General features: G+C 32.3%; 1 protein-coding gene and 1 long non-coding RNA gene across 3 annotated transcripts; one reads left to right on the top strand and one right to left on the bottom strand.

Moving 5' to 3' along the window:
• The first annotated feature begins 927 nt into the window (after positions 1-927).
• LOC114759744 (6,7-dimethyl-8-ribityllumazine synthase, chloroplastic-like) lies at positions 928-10,842 on the top strand. 2 transcript variants are annotated; one of them, XM_028948983.1, is made up of 9 exons: positions 928-1,172; positions 6,988-7,194; positions 7,404-7,519; positions 7,939-8,034; positions 8,709-8,804; positions 8,924-9,002; positions 9,628-9,674; positions 9,781-9,840; positions 10,640-10,842. In XM_028948983.1, the coding sequence occupies exons 2-9, from the start codon at positions 7,029-7,031 to the stop codon at positions 10,676-10,678; spliced, it is 699 nt and encodes a 232-aa protein (XP_028804816.1). In that variant the 5' UTR covers positions 928-1,172; positions 6,988-7,028; the 3' UTR covers positions 10,679-10,842. The 2 variants fall into 2 exon arrangements, with proteins under 2 accessions (XP_028804816.1, XP_028804815.1); XM_028948982.1 differs by having other exon boundaries at positions 929-1,172; positions 7,398-7,519.
• Positions 9,195-14,839, bottom strand: LOC114759745 (uncharacterized). Its single transcript, XR_003741949.1, has 3 exons — positions 14,741-14,839; positions 14,487-14,591; positions 9,195-9,655 (listed from the first exon to the last, which is right to left on the bottom strand). It is a non-coding gene; the product is annotated as an uncharacterized LOC114759745 (long non-coding RNA).
• Positions 14,840-16,977: the final 2,138 nt, after the last annotated feature.

The following is a 16,977-nucleotide window of genomic DNA, read 5'->3' as shown; positions in this document are numbered from 1 at the left end:
AAGAATTGGAATTGGAAACATGTTTGAAGAGGAGAGAGTAAAAAGTGAAGGCCGGGTATAACTTGAAAAACAAAAAGTATGGGAGAAGGAAAACTTGCATGCTTTAAAATGAAAGAAAGAGAATGAATAAAGGCGGAGAAAATTTCAAAATTTGACACTCCAATCTATGCGTCCCAGCAAAAGCATTCGAAAAGCATGCACTGACTATCAAACACAATAAAAAGTGCACGTAGCTACAAACAATGAGCCAACTGTTTATAGCACTGGTACTACTTATAGAACAGTAATTTGAATGAGAAGCCGCAATGGAAGTAACACGGACTCAGCTTGTCATTGATTTTTACTTAATATATATGTTGATGGACTCAAAATCATCGTGCAACCACAACTCGCAAGCAAAACAATCATATACAATATGTAGCAAAGGGAAAAACAATTAAATGAGTATTTAGATTGGCTTTTAGATAATAGCTTCCGGAACAAAGTGATAAAAAGGTTATCTTGATAATAGATTTTAGAAAAAATAGATTATGTAAAAGAAAATATGCTATTGATAAACTGAAAGTGTTTAGATGGTTGTAATGAGAATCACTTTCTCACATTTAAATTACCAAAAAAAGGACATAAACTAATTTCATATTCACATACTAAAATAATAAAAATAATTGTTTTATATTTTTAATTAATAAAATATATTTTTTATCATACTAAAATGGATAAAAAATTATTATTGTCGATCAATGTTAAATTAAATCGGATGTCTTTAAGATGAAAGAAGTGGCTCTCCTTGTGTTTTTTGGACTCAAAAGAAGTGGCTGGCCTTAATCCTCACTGAATGATGATCAGCTTTTTTTTAAAAGAACAAATCTAGTGGGATTTGTGTGGGTCTCCGTCCTCATGTCTTTCTTTGTGGTGAGAGTTTTCCCCTTCGTTGGCAGAAGTTTTTCGACGCTTTGATCGATTAGAGTTCCGGCGTCACTCTTGCCAAATGTGTGTTGTGAGGGCTTAGGTTTCCGTTTTGGGTATGTGTGGGTGTGTGTTAAGTGGGGTTCGATCTGTGCGGCGAGAGGGAAATCAATGGGAGTTTAATATTGTCCACGCCAAGGCCAGATGTTTTCAAACGAAATTGTGAATCTCGAGTTTTATGGCTGCTTCTCTTCTCCCTTGATTGGGTAAGTCCTTTGGTTCTCATATTTCTCATCTACATGGGTTGGCAGTGGATTCTGATAGGTGTAGTGCACGGATGTAGTGGTGTTTGGTCGGGATGTGTTCGGTTTTGTTTAGTGTTACAGGTCACCAACGTGCTATTGTTACCGGTATTAGGGCTCTTTACCTTGCGCGTGATGGACATGACGTACTTTCGAAACTGCTTTGAGAATAGCAATTGTGTCTCTAAATGGGATGGGATTGATTGGTGGTTCAATTACCCCCATCTCTAGTTCTCGGCTTGTTTACTGGAGTTTCTTTATCCTTCCTGGAGGCAGCGCTGCGACTAGCTGCCAAGGTGTTTTATGATGAATGAATTGTGTTCCTTGTGTAGTTTAGGGTTAGGGTTTCATTTTGTTTGGGCCATTTTGGGAGTGTTTGGTTGACGGAAAAAGCACTCTTAAAAAGTATTTTCATGCAAATTGAGACAAAACTCCTTTCATAAACTTACTTCGTACCCGTTTGGATTAGTAGTAAACAACTATGATTTTATATCATCAAGAATTTTTTAAGTGACACTAGCTATAAGTGATATTAGTTAATCTTGATTTCTGTTTTGGATATGTTTTGTTTTATAAGTGACTTGTGATTATATTTGGTTTTCATTTATTAAAATCACTTATGGATGTATAATTACCAAAAAAAACATGAATTCAATAAATATTATTAAATACAATCATTTGGGAAGAGATTTTCAGAAGAGTGTAGGAGGGTAGATTGAAGAAAATTCAGTTGATAAAAATTGATCAAGATTCTTCAAATGCAAAAGCTACTCATTGGTGATTATCGTAAAAGTGCACTAGCAGAGTAAAATCACAATTTATCGGGATTTTATAAAAATTACTCAAACAGAATAAACATGTTTCATAATCACTTATTTAGATTTAAATGGGCTTATTAGAGCTCTCACCACTTAACCAAACAAACACTTCGTGTATCATAAAATCACTTTTAAAAAATACTTCCATGCAAATCGAGACAAAAATTCTCTCATATATTTACTTCTTGTATATTATAAAATCACTTTTAAAACCATAATTTGGTTTTTAGCTAAACACCACATTTATGTCTTGTGAACTTTATTGTAATTTTGTTTCTTTGACAAAAAATACCTTTGCTGGCAAAAGAAAGAAAAAAAGAAAGAGGCAGCTTAGTGGCATTAATGACTCATGCATTTTTAAAGGAAGATGAGGGTATTTTGGGCGTAATATGCTTTACCCTCTCATTTAAACAGGCCACACCATAATTTTCTGCTCTTAGAAACAGAAAAATAGTTGGCTTTTGGAAAATCCTGGTTTTCCATCCTCAAACGCTTTTCAATGTATGTGTGATTTTAAAGGCATGCATGAAGGAGGAAATAAAATCTAGGATAAATATCCAGAAAAATGAATTATAAGTTTAAAGACAATAGAACATTTATATTAAAATGCATTCGTGAAATAAAATTAGAATCACATGTTATTAACCAGAAGTCTCATCACCATATAAACTTTCACAGTTGTCCTACATAATATAATTTCTGCAGGGTTCCTTGACTTTCTCTGTTTGGACTTACAAGAGCCTTATCCATTTCATTCATAGAATGAAAAAGGAATGGGATGAAAAAACTGGAAGGGAAAAAATCTACAAAATAAAAAGTAAGTTTTAAGAAAATAATATAAAAGATAGAGATTACTTTTGCTGTCAAAAAATAGAAATTAAATTATATTCAGTATTTTTTCTTTGCCATTAAAATTATCCAGTAGTGATTACAATGACATGACGGGCATTCTTTGAGAAGACAAAATAAAAAATATTCTGCATACCAAATGGCATTAATGAAGTATGGAAGCATCTAATTAAATACTCTTATGGTCCTTAATATAAAATAATTAACTAATTTGAATATATTAAGGATGTTAGTTAAATTAGCTAATATGATAAGTTTTTTCTAAAACAACATAAGCATCTTCCTTAAGTCCCTCATTCCCTCTCCTACTTAATTATTATTAGGAGAATATTAATAAGGTTAATTTGGAAAAAAAAAATGGTAAACATGTGAAATGGGTCTTATATATAGGACCAACATCAACTCCCTAGTTAAGGACATGAGGGGCAATAAATAGAAGCCTGGAGATGCTAATATATAAACAACAAAAGGTTGCTCATTAGTTTAAAAGTAGTTAGTTACAAGCATGATTCTCGCCAAATTTTATACAAGGATTTGGTAATGGTGAGTATCATGCCTAAATATCGCGGTGAGAATCATGCCTATTTACACCAAAAAATCATGCTCCTACAAACGCCCACACACACACATATCATGAATTCTTTTTAATTGCAAATTTATGACATGCGAATGATAATTATTTGGAGTTCAACTGATAAATTCATTCAATTTATGTATACCACAAATTTGATGACTTCTTTAACGGTTAATTTTTCATTTGGTGTTTGCCAGGTGGGTATGAAAAACATCAAAACAACCTAAAAATAATAAAAAGTGATGAAAGGACGATAATATTTTTATCAAAAATAAGGGGGGAAATTCATTTGTAGTTTGACCTAATTTTTAATTAAGTTATTGTAGTGTTTTGTAAGGTTATAATTTTCTTAATTACAAACGTAGATTTCTATATTTATAAGTTGTTTATTTGCCAGAGAAACAATGTTTGTACTTTGTAGTTAATAATATTGCTATCACTCAACATATGACTTGATACATTTTATCACATATGCATCTAAATAAAATTGATAACAATCAGATTACAGATTATATGTTTGCGTGCGCAAGGAAATGATTATGAGCATAATAATCTGTTTACTGCATTGACAATAGATAAATTTTATTTCATCATTCCATTTTAAAAATAATATGTATTATAGAAATTAAATTTTGCTGACAAATAAAAAAATATAAATTAAGTTATATTCGGTATGTTATTTTGCCATTGAAATTATTCCGAAGTGATTACAATCACATGACCAATATTATTTTAGACAACAAAATAAATTAAAAAATGAACTTTCTTTATATGGGAATGGATGCACCTAACATAATGAAGAGAAGCTTGAGGATGCTAATAACATAAGGTTTATGAACAGTTTAATAGTTAAGCGTGAATCTCACCAAAAATTTGCTCAGAATCATGCCTAAGTATCTTGGGGGAGAATCATGAGTATTTACATCCAAAAATCATGCTTATGATAGCTGTTGGAATCTTTTTTAATTGTGAATTTATGTTATATGAATTATGAATATCCATAATTCAACTAGTAATTTCTTGTTTGGAATCCCAATTGGGATTTCTAAAAGTATTTCTCCATGTAAGTCAAAACAACTTTTCTCACATACTTACCTCACATTCTATAAATTATCATTAAAAAGTTACTTTTGAAGAATTCTACTACCATCCCAAACAAGTCCTAAGTCAAGGCCCTGAACCAACTAACACCAATTTTCTTAAGAGTTTGTTTAGATCTGCAATTAATAAGTACTTATAAACATGTTTACATACTTATGAATCAAAACAAAACTTTTTTTTATATACTTATGTCATATATTCTAAATCACATTTGAAAAGTTACTTATAAGCTATTCCAAATAAATCTCAAGACTTTCTTGAACATGAGGTTAGGGATTCGAAGTATGATGGGTGTGTGTTTAATTTTTCAATTTGATGTTTGGTAGTTGGGTAAAAGGAAAAAAAATCCAAAATTATCAAAAGACGACAGAAGAATAATAAAGTCTTCGTAAAAAAAAAAATATATATATATATATATATGTAGGCGTAAAGAGGTGTAATAATTTTTTATTATGTTTATAATAAATAAATTTTATTTTTAAAATTTTTTTTGGACTTTGTGGGAATGTGCTTAGTCAACTTTACATTAACCATAATTAATATATTATGAATATAAAGATGAATGTCTATGATTGAAAAATTAATAAAAATTATAAGTATATAGTTAAAAATTTAGTAAAATTATAAGCAGATGCATATTAATTTTTATAAAAATCAATTAAAAAATGAATTACATCTATAACGCCTATAAAACACAATCTATTCTAGTGAAGTAGTAGTTTCATTTTCTTTGTCAACAAACAAGCATTCCACACTTGGTCGTAGCTCGCCATCAGACGCTGTTCGCCTTCGTCAGACCTGCGTCCGGCAAGTATTCAAGAAGGTTCGATCCCCTCAGCATTTTCTTATCCCAAAATCCGGTGGGATTGATTTGTTCAGGCTGGTTTCGAATCTGCATTTGAATTTGTTCCCCACGTCATCTTTTACCTACGTGGTTTTCAACCCTGTGTTGGATGCCATTGCACCATTTCTTGTTTTGCTTTAAGCTTTTCTTTTTAAGTTGGCTTTGACTCTGGTCGTGTAATTGTTTGAATATTGACTCCATTGAGTTTACAGATTGGGTTTAAATTTCTTTTAGAACTTTGATTGCTAGTTTTTGCTTGAATGGTCTGTAATTGACCATCAGAGTTCTGCATTATTCATTTTGATTACTAGCAACACATATGCTTTGGATTGTGTTGTTGTGGATTGTTGAATTTGCTGTGTGTTGGCATCCTGTTTACTAATCTCTTTATATTACATTGCTCGTTTAGAAAATTGGTAAGGTATTTGTGATGCATGCATGATCTGGTCAATGATTTGGTTCCATTTGTGTCTGGCAATTTAAAAGCTTGAGTTTAAATCATTTCCTGCTGCTTATTGGTCTACGAATTTGGAAGCTATTGACAGAATCGCTCAATTGTGCGTCTTACACACTCTAGGAAACACTTGTAATCATAAAGTAAAGGAGTGTCATCATTGTCATTCTTCAGCGGCTTGGGGCAAGGGGTTTGCCTGAATCAGTTGGCTTGCTAAGGCATTAAAGTATTTGGAGCAAAAATTAAAAGGACATGATATCAATTATGCAAATTCTGAAGATTCCAGGGGGACGAATGCCCCTACTGAGTATAAAATGAGTCTGCCTATGGTTATATATGTGATGCTATATGATAGAACAAGTTAAAGAAAACAACGTAGTTTTTCCCTAGGTTCAGATTAGTTGTGTACAGAAAGAGACGAGAATTTGTGTGGCCATTAGTATTATTTGAAGTTTTCTGATTTAGAAGAAATTTGGAACATGCTTGGAGAATATAGATATGATATGGAATAAAAATACCTGACGTCTATTGCTCTCTTATGAGTGATATTGAAAGGCTTAGGACTTTGGTTCAATGTCCATCTACAAGCTTAACAAATGATATATTCTGACAAGTAGAACATTTGACAAACTTAATTGTATGATCACTTTGCAATTTCCTACATCTATTTGCATCATAATATATCTTCATTATTTGATGTTGAGAAATGAAATTAAGGAAATTTACGGAAAAGAAAAATAAGTGAGTTTTATGATCTGTTTAATAACGATGCCTCATATTTTATGATATATTTAAGATATTTAAAAAAAATTTACATTGCCTTCAACAATATGTTGGGATTAGAGTGAAAAAAATAAATTATGCAGTTTGGAAGGTGCACCTGAATAGATCAGTAAGAAACCATCCCCTCCCCTTTGTTGAACCAAACGTACCCGGGGATCTAACAAGAGGAAGCTGAAGAACCTCTGTTTGTTTGAATCTTTTCCTCTTAGTGTCTTAATATCCTGACATTCCATTCATCTTTACCTTAAAATATCCAATTCATCGAGATTTCTTTGATTACTTCAATCTGAGTATTTTACTGTTATTTCTAGTGGCCAAAAATACATATTTATGATTCTCCCATCATTTTCTTTTAGCCTCTTAGGCACGTACATCGTTATTGAGGACAGTGCTTGGAATGGCATTGTTTGTTTCCACTGGTTGCTTCATTCATGTCGATCAGCCCCCGCTTGGATTTCTGCCCCATTCTAGCCCCATTCAGTCATGTGATAGTACCACCAACCTGCACCTGTACAAGGGACCTCAAAGACGAACTCAACGTTCATTTTCACATTATACACGAGGTAGCATTTCTTTGTACCATTCATAGTGATTGATGATAACCTTAGAAGGATCTGATTTCAGGGGAATAAGTTTGCTACGACTTATGACAATGGCAAAAAATTAAAAAATTTTAAGATGCTTCACCTCTCCTTTTGTGCCGTTTCATTTTCTTGTCTCCAAGCGGCACTAGTATTTTAATATATTCATGGGTTTCCTTCATTAGCATCAGAAATTATGCCACTTGTTGCTGTTCAAAGAAAGGGTCGATCATCTCTTGCTCCGTCTGCTGTTGTACGTCATTTGACTGGTTCAGTGACAAGAACCCAAGGACTTCGTTTTGCTGTGGTAAGTTTACCAAATATTACGGCAAAAAACTACTTGATTTTTACTTGTCAGTTAGTCATAATATTTTGATGTTCCTGTTTTATTTGATCTATCTGGTAGATTGTCTCTAGTATGCATTTGGATATACTTGGGTCCCAAATCCATTGTATATGAAATTATTAGGGGGAACTGTGTCTTGGTAACCTTTTAATGGCATGAATCTTGGCAACCTTTGCAGTTGTAACCTCATATATGTAAATTTCTACCATATATGAGATTTATTGCTTATTTCATATTGTGAGAGTTGCAAAGAAATCTTGAGGAAGTTAGCATATCTTCAAAAGTCTGCATTCTCGTTTCCATTGCAAACCGGATAGAAATGATAAAGATTTTCTTTTTGATTATTTTACTGTTCTGACCTATAGTCTTTCATCATTAAGGTTGTTGCCCGGTTTAATGAAATTGTCACTAAGCAGCTCTTGGAGGGAGCTCTGAATACTTTGAAGAATTATTCGGTTGAAGATGAGGATATTGATGTACGTATGGATTTCAGAATAACATTAATTTTTTATTTGCATTTTTTTTTTTACACATTTTTTCATTGGCCTGGTAGTCTATTGATTTAATTTTCATTTTGTTTTTGTCTGTTACATGTTTACATTGGGTTGACACTTCTTACCTTGTTTTCCTCTTTTGTTCCTCCATTATTTGTTTTTCTTTTTTTGGATTAATGCTTAGGTTTCATGACCTAGAGCTATATTCAGAAAATGGCTTATTTCTTATTTGTAAATGATGTATTCTCTCTTCTTCTTCCCCCCGCTCCGCTCTCTATATGTATCTGTTTGTCTGTCATTTTTTCCCCCTGTAAATATCTACTTGGCAATACCTACCCAACTTTATCTTTTTTTGTTAGTTTGCCTTTAGTGAGAAGATTGTGCAACTATCAGTCTTTGTATCCTAATAAATATGTTATCTCCCATTGCTTTCATTGGCAGCAAAAGTTAAATTATCTATGAAGCAAGGTAGAATTGCCCTATTCTGGATCCTATAACTATCTGTATTACATAGATCAGCTTAAGGATAAATATATAATTTAATTTATTTTGTCTCGTGCAATTGCATATTAATAGTCATTCTTTAGGTTAACGTTGCCTTCTGCGTTGCTTATACTTTTGTAGCAAAGAGATGACTGTGATTTTTCCTACTTCAGGTTGTGTGGGTTCCAGGTTGTTTTGAGATTGGTGTTGTTGCAGAAAGAATGGGTAAATCACAAAAATATAATGCAATCTTATGCATAGGAGCTGTGGTATGGTGATAACAAGTTTAATCTTTTGAATGGAAAAATTATTATTCTATACTCTTGGCTGATGATATGTTATTGATTAAATTCTTGTTACTATTGCAACCATTGGTTATTGCAAATAGATAAGAGGTGATACTACCCACTATGATGCAGTTGCAAATTTGACAGGATCTGGTGTGCTTTCAGCTGGTCTACATTCAGGTATTTTCTATTTATTTACTGTATAAATTCTTATAAATATGTTCATACAGCAACAAAATAGTCATGCTTAAGCCTGTTAATGCTGTTTGTATTTCCCTGATAATTTGCTGTGGCATTAACCTTCAGTGTGCTAGTTGATAACATTTCGATTTGAAGTTGGTTTTATTTTCACCCTTTGAATTTAAATGACAATCACAAAAATATTTAGTTTAGATCAATTTCTATGTTTACTAACTAACATTCTGACTAACATCAAACATGGATAAAACTTCTTAAAAATGAAGTACTGTTGAGTGATATCTATGCTCTCCCTCTGAAATCTTCTTATTTATTTATCTATCTTTGCTTTAAGTATTTAGTCAAACGAGTTTAATTTGTTTTAGTCCTCGTGTGAGCCCGTAAGAGTTTTCTAACTAATCCCTTGATGCTAACAATCTCAACATTTGTCAGATAATTTTCCTCTTCTATTCTCTTCTCTCCTCTGCTACCAACCTTATGCTTCCTCTCACATGCCTTGACGATAGTCTTCATTCTATTATTTTCAACTCTCTGTGATTTACCATGTCTTCATTCCCCAATTGCCACCAAGATGAGAAACTGAAGCATTTCTGAGATGACTTTGCAGGAGTTCCCTGCATATTTGGTGTCCTGACCTGTGAAAATATGGATCAAGTAAGTTTGTAGTCAGTCATGTTCTTTTGAGTTTCTTAAAATTCTTGTTGCTAATTAGGATTGTGATTGTTAAGATGTTTATTTGTTTGCTTTCTGCTAATTCCAGGCTCTGAATCGAGCTGGTGGTAAATCTGGAAATAAGGGAGCAGAGGCTGCATTAACAGCTGTAAGTTGATATGATATTATCCAACAATCATTTGTGAAGTTATATGAAGCCACTTTAACTTAATTTGTTCGTTCATTTACATAACTTATTTATGACACCTGTACGTGCAAGTGTGCTTTGAGAAGGGGTTGGTGAGAAGTGATCATTACTCTCCAACCTAAGTTTCAGTTTTATCAATATTCACCAGAAAAATATTATTCATTAGTTGATTACAGTTTTCTGTTAACAAGACTCCATTGTAAACCATATTTAAAAAGATCATTCCAATGTCGAGGGATGGAAGCAGTTTGATTCACTTCTCAATCGTCATATTATCCCTTTATTTATTATTATGTTACAACCGACTCAACCAAAAACAGAAAAGTGTTTTATGCTTAGCAGTGATTATTTAAGTAATTGAAAGTGGTTTTCTCCTGCCACCAAACACTTGGTTCAAATGACATGGGGTTGTACCCTCAGAGAGAGGTATTAAGTTCGGGCCTTGGGAATGCAACCATGTTAAATATTTGGTGGTAAAGTCTGTCCAGTTTGATCTGGAGTAGTTTCAGCCTTTAACAATTTTCCAACTGAAATGGGCAAGGTCCAAGATAATAGTAGATGCTTTAAGCCAAAAAGTTGAGTTACCCTTGCCCTCTCTTTTATGATGATATTTTTGGTACAAAGAAATGGGGTTTAATTTGTTTGTCCAGTTCACTGTTCAGTCTGTCACTTCCCATTTATGCATTTCTGGTTACACTTGATATTATCTTTATTTAGGGTTGTTTTTGGATCATAGCTTTAATTCATGTGTGCGCTACAGATTGAGATGGCTTCTTTAATGGAACACCATTTGAAGTAGTGCTTGCACCATCCAAACAACAAGTGGAAAGAATTTCTAAAGTTCAGGGATGGCGAATGTGTAAGCTAATTGGTCATTATAATAATAAAGGAAACCATTGGACACAGCCGTGGAATGGCGAGAAATGAGACAAGCTTGTTTAAAGCCCTGTAGAATATTTTCAACAATTGAACCTTTTCTTTTGGTTATTTTGTAGCATCTTCCTTTCTTATGTTACAATAAGATGGCAAAGAGGAATTTGAAAAACGGGCCGTGTTGTTTAGAATTTTATTCGAAAATAATAAATTGACTTATGGTATAATATCTTTTTTGTTGATATATTGATATATCGTCACGATGCTCTGCTTTGGGGTTTCTATAGAAGCTTTAAAGTTGGATGATGACGTGGAGAATCATCTGCTTTGTTTGCCATGCTGGTCCATTTTCATGCCACTTTATGCCAACGTTTATAGTAATAATAAAAAGAAGAAACATATTAATAATACACACACAACTAGAGGTAAGAATATAGACTGGCCCAGCTCTACAGGACAAACGGGCTTAAAAGGACCGGCCCTACACAGTCAAAATTTTAAAAATACCTCAATTTATTAAACCCAACCCTTAAACTAATAGGCTCAGGACCGACTCGCAGGCTTTCAACCCATTTAAGGAAAAAAATGTTATTTTTCATATTTTTCATCAAAAAAATAAAAAAAACCAATAAAATTATTAATAAAAGGCATAAATATGAATAAAATTAAGTCACAAATACAAAATATAATTATATATAAATATCTATCAACATCCAAGAACATCTAAAACATTCATCAACAAGATAAAAACATCTAAAAATTTCATCTATAGTGCCAATGTGCAATAAACAAATACTATCATTAATCTTTTGAAACTTCATCATCACTATAATCAATTACTTTTCTTAATAAGTATGCTTTTCTTTTATAACAAAAATATCAAATTTTTCTTTTTTATAAGAATTTCACTTTTAAATTTTTACAGTCTAGCTATTATTTTATATTAGTTTGAGAAACATTGTTGTTAAAACTTATAAATTTCTAATTCAAATTATAGAATCACAAGTTATATAAGTATAAAAATACTCTCTTATCAAATATATATAGTTTAACAATATCAACACATATAATATAAATCAAATATTATTAAAGTCCAAACTAACTTATTTTTTAAAAATGTAATTGGACAAATTCTTGTCTAGAACTAAATAAATCAAACCATTTCGTGAAATTTAATTTTAAAATGATAACAATAATTAAATATTTGAAATGTCATTAGCAATATAAAAAATTAATAATATTAAAATTATACAAAAAATTTTAAAAATATATGTGTGTGTGTATATATAAGGGCCTAAATGGGCCGGCCCTACCCTGGCCCTATAAGGCCTATTTCCCATTTGAAAGAAAAAATTTTAAACCCAACCCTTGTAATTTTCGGGTCTAAGCAGGTCGGCCTAACAAGCTTGGTCCATTTTTCTGGCTCTACACACAACCTATATCTAGCTAATTGGCTAATGGTCACATTTTTATGAACATATAACATTACAAGACAAATAATCTAAGCATATCTATAAACCGTGAAAGAACGTAAAAGAACAATACAATCCGACACTCCCCGTTTGGCACCTATAGGAACAGACACACCATTCCAAAAATACTCGCCTAAACACTATCCTCAGTCTGTATAGAAACCGTACAGTCAAAGGGGTAAGATAAATGTCCATTTATCATGAGAAAAGTTTGAAACTACACAAGGAGTGACAAAAAAGACAAATACTACTTCTGGTCCTTAAAAAATTACTTAATTATAACATATGTTACACAATATATCTAAAATATTTATATGTATTATTAGATTATATCAGTTTAAAAGGTGAGCAAATTAGTTTGAAGAAAACAATAAATATGATACTTTAAAATAATTTATTTAACTTTCTTAATTTCCTCAAAATCGTTAACTAGGCTATATATTAAGAATCAGAGGTAATAATTTCAATAGGGTGGTGATGACGATTTAGTGTCATTCTGGATGGCAAAGCATCCTTGACAAACTTCCATGTAAATAAACACACTCAAGGACTAGCGGGAATTTGGTTTACACAAATTGCACTTGAAAAATGATTTCACACAGTTCGAAACAATATTCCTTTCATATGCTTATCTTGTATACCATATAATTACTTTTAAAAAAATAATTCAGAAACTACCGTAATCCACAAGTGCTTTGGTCTTGGTAGTTATTGCGACATGAAACTTCGACATGCGCAGAATGAAACCATTCACTATGCAAACTCTGGATAAAAAGCCTCATCATATGCTTGAAACAGATTTTGCAAGAAACCCATCAAGATATAATGCTTGACTGAGAATTGATCTTATTTAATAGGTTGTTTCCGTTCTTTAGTTTGACTGATTGGTTGTAATTCTCAAGTTGTAACTTGTCCTTTGATTTCAAAAAAATAAAATTATAATCTTGAATCTAATATTTGGTCCCCCAAGTTTCTTTCGGTCCCTCAAATGAACTAAAAATTATATTAACCCATCTAATTTAATTGCTAGACATTGGAAGCAACAATCAGCAACTGCATTCAATTTTGCAGCTTATACTTAACATTGTAATCATCCTTCTAACACTTTGACCATGATCTTAACCACCTGAATTAGCTGCTAGACATTAAAAGGTAATAATAATAAGGTTCACTTGAATTTATAGCTTTCATAATGCTTTAAATCATTCAAAGAGCTCCTCTTTTAAGTCTGAAAATTTTCTAGCAACTACCATATCGTTTTGGTTGTCATAATGAAGTATTTAACATGCTTAAACAGTCTAATTTCTCCTTTGATTCCTAGGAGTTTCAAACTGCAAGACCTCATCAATCTTAAGCTTCCTAAGTTTCAAATTTAATGCATATTCATTTCTGAACAAACAACTCCTTAGGCACTTGGTTACTCTAATCCTTCAAAATTTCGGACCGCATGACTTTTAATAATTCTAAAAATTGCGAGCTTTCTAAACATTAACTAAATTATCAATACAGTAAGTTTCCCCTTAGTTACAATCCAAATTTCAGCTTCAATATATATCCCAGTAACAAACCAATTACTAGCACTTATATTGCTTTTCTATTTCCGCATTTGTACATTCCATCTTTCTCATCATTTTTGGACATTAATCCTCATTAAATCTGGAAATTTTCCAGATTCAATAACTGTATTCAGATCATCATTTTGGCGTCCTCAACATGCTTAGGTAATTTTAAACACCTGTATAACATGTGGGAGGATTTAAACAATGAGTTCTATTTAGTTTCACTCCCAAACTTCAATTCCAACAAGCACCCAATATCAAAACAGCCACTTCATTAATTCCAAACTTAACCATTTAGGCCCTAAAGCTGTCAACACAATATAAATATATATATATATATATATCCTATAACCCATTAGTCTGATACAATTAGTTCCTTCTGATTCGAATAGCCATCCCATCAAAATTCTGAAGAATTTCCAACATCAAAATGTTATTCTATCCATCATATTGGGAGCTTTGAAGCATGCTTTAATTGTTTAAGATGCCTATTTAACAAAATTCAACTCCCCCACAGTCTATCAACACTGTCCGAAACAGGGGAAAAGAGAAGTCTATAGCATTCATCTTCATACACTTGATATCACTTAAACCGTGCCATTTCCTTACCATATGACTACCCTATTCCCAAAAAAAAAAAAAAAAAATCCGAACAGCAGTGGACTCCAATACGGAATTTCCAGATTTTTGAAAAGAAAAATACCTTCCACCATTCGAAGAAACTCCTCTGATTAGCAAGGTTCAGAACCAAGGGCAATCTTCCCACAGCAATTATCGATCATGCAAGCCAAGAGACAAACAATAGAACCTATATCCCATCATTCTTTATCATTTATACATGCATTTCTATAGTTTCCTCTCTCTCTCCCTAAAACAAAGCTCCCTCTCTCACCAATAGCTTGCAGAAAACCAAGCAACTGAAGAAAATGGAGGTAAAATCATGATGTAGAAGCTTACCTTGACTCAAAGCACAGCTAACATGTCAAAGATAGCGCCACCGTCAAGCTCTTCTTCTTCTCCTTCGCCGTATTCCTCTTCTCTTAGTTCCTCTCGGTCCCTCTCAACTCTGCTTTTTTTGTCGTGAAAATAAAGGAGAGGCCGGGCTGATGGGTTTTGTTATACCCAATGACAATTTTGCCGTTCAGCTAATTTTTGTTCGCTGTTGCATCCTTTAAGTATTTTCTGAAACATCAAACAATTCCAAAATCTAATCCTTGATGCTTTGTATGGATTTTCTTCCTCCATTGTCTTTTTGGCCCATTAAATAACCTCTTTAAAAATTTTGGGTAAAAAAATAACTCATAACTATTTTTCTTGAATTTTTCAAGAAAATATATTTTAATTCCATAAATATATATTTAATATATTTTAGGGATTTATACCTTAATTATCTTTTTTTTACTCAATAAATAATTATCCTAAAAATTTCAGCTTAAAAATAAACCTCTAATTATTTTTCTTTGAATTTTCAGGAAAATAGGCCCTTTAACTGTACAAATTAGCTTTAAAATGATTTAAGATATTTTTGAAGAAATAAACCTTTTCATAAATTTTCTATATACTCAAAATTATATTTAATGATTTTTCTTCAAATTCTTGCAGGCATTAAATAATTTTAATAATTATTTCTCCTTAATTTCTCACCCAAATTGAGCTTTTTAGCCATCAAAAATATTATTAAGGTTCTAATTTCTAAAAATAATTCCTTTGAAGCTCATAGATACTTATTGACCTATGTTCTTGGAGTCTTAAAATGTGGAATGTTACAATCTTTACTACAAAACTTGCATGTATTTTGTTTATTTATTTTTCACATCACTGTCTTCTTTACACAACCGTCATGTATTTCCTTACTTTAATACTTTTTTATATTTTTTTGTATATTTATATATTATATAAGGAGCTACAACTCCTTCCAAAATATAATAATAACTAAAAAAAACAGAAATAACTAACACAAACTAAAAATAAAAAAATATGTATATATATGGCTCCCTTTCTCAAAGTGTTCAGCAGAGGATGAAAAGCAATCATCGGAGTCTATGTCGTAGTCAAGCTTATTCTATTATAGAATGAGATTGAATTTGCAATTGAGATTGCGGATGTAGAGGGTGACACTGTGCATCCTTTTGTCAATTCAAATGACCCGCCTAATGTAAAATCACCTCCTAATTATCATTTGAAAATACTACTGTAGTAGAAAAGAAAAGTAGTTACACAAGGCTACCATAATAGAAAGTTGTCAACTCATCCTTTAGAAATATTCTTGAATAAAAGATTTTGAGTGATTAGAACAAACACAACCAGGTTAGGAATGATTTAATTCCTGCTAACATGATTATAAGAAATAAGCCCCTAATTAACACAACCAATCACAATTCCAAACATCTCAAATTAGCTTTCAAGTATCAAACCGGGAGTGATACCAATACCAAGCCCAAACATAAATAGAATACTGATTAGCCAGTATCACATATCGTAATTAATCCATAAGTTGCAAAACAGTCACAAGTACAACTCTAAGGCCTTTGGCTTACTACCAACACTAAAATCCATAAAACCAGTTTAATAATCAAAACTCTAACTATTAGAGTATGCAAAAGAAAGGGGCCCTAGGTGGCAATATACAACCCTTCAACACATATAAAAAAGAAGGACAAAGGCAGTACGAGAAGCTATAAGAGCTTAGGTTTCAAGATTCTTCCGTGATGGCGTAACCCTAGAACCTTTACCTGAAATATTAATAACCACGGGGTGAGACCTAAGCCTTAGTAACTAATAGTCCAGCTCATCATACACACCAATATGTGCTCGTGAGGTGTCAAGTGAGACAGTTATAAATAATAAGTAGTCATGCGTCACTATACCCATAGTTTAAAACATAATTCTCAAGTGTCATATCAATGTATCAATGCTATCATACAAATGCAATCCCAATGACCACACTCCCTCACTATAAGGGAAAACAAGAGCCAAAATGGCTAATCTCTCACATTGGGAGATAATTTGGGAGATAATTCTAAGCTGATCCCTCACTTTGGGGGATACAGACTAAGGAGACATTTCCTCACTATGGGGGAAGTGCCAAAAGCCAACCATCATGCATTAATGGAGGCACTCATCATGTGACAGTAATAAATACAATTCACTCTCCAATACCCATTATATGCATCATGCTTAAGAAATCCAACAAG

The sequence above is a fragment of the Neltuma alba genome, unplaced genomic scaffold (genome assembly GCF_004799145.2).
Source record: "Neltuma alba isolate B1F8T4 unplaced genomic scaffold, ASM479914v2 tig00010887_pilon, whole genome shotgun sequence".
Taxonomy (NCBI): Eukaryota; Viridiplantae; Streptophyta; class Magnoliopsida; order Fabales; family Fabaceae; genus Neltuma; species Neltuma alba.
This window is presented reverse-complemented; position numbering and strand designations above follow the sequence as displayed.

What these genes read in the sequence shown, in the direction of transcription:
- LOC114759744 (XM_028948982.1), top strand. Translation starts at nt 7,029, where the DNA reads ATGGCATTGTTTGTTTCCACTGGTTGCTTCATTCATGTCGATCAGCCC. An exon ending in TTGAAGATGAGGATATTGAT is followed by an intron (nt 8,035 to 8,708) that starts GTACGTATGGAT and finishes TTCCTACTTCAG; the next exon opens with GTTGTGTGGGTTCCAGGTTG. An exon ending in TCTTATGCATAGGAGCTGTG is followed by an intron (nt 8,805 to 8,923) that starts GTATGGTGATAA and finishes TATTGCAAATAG; the next exon opens with ATAAGAGGTGATACTACCCA.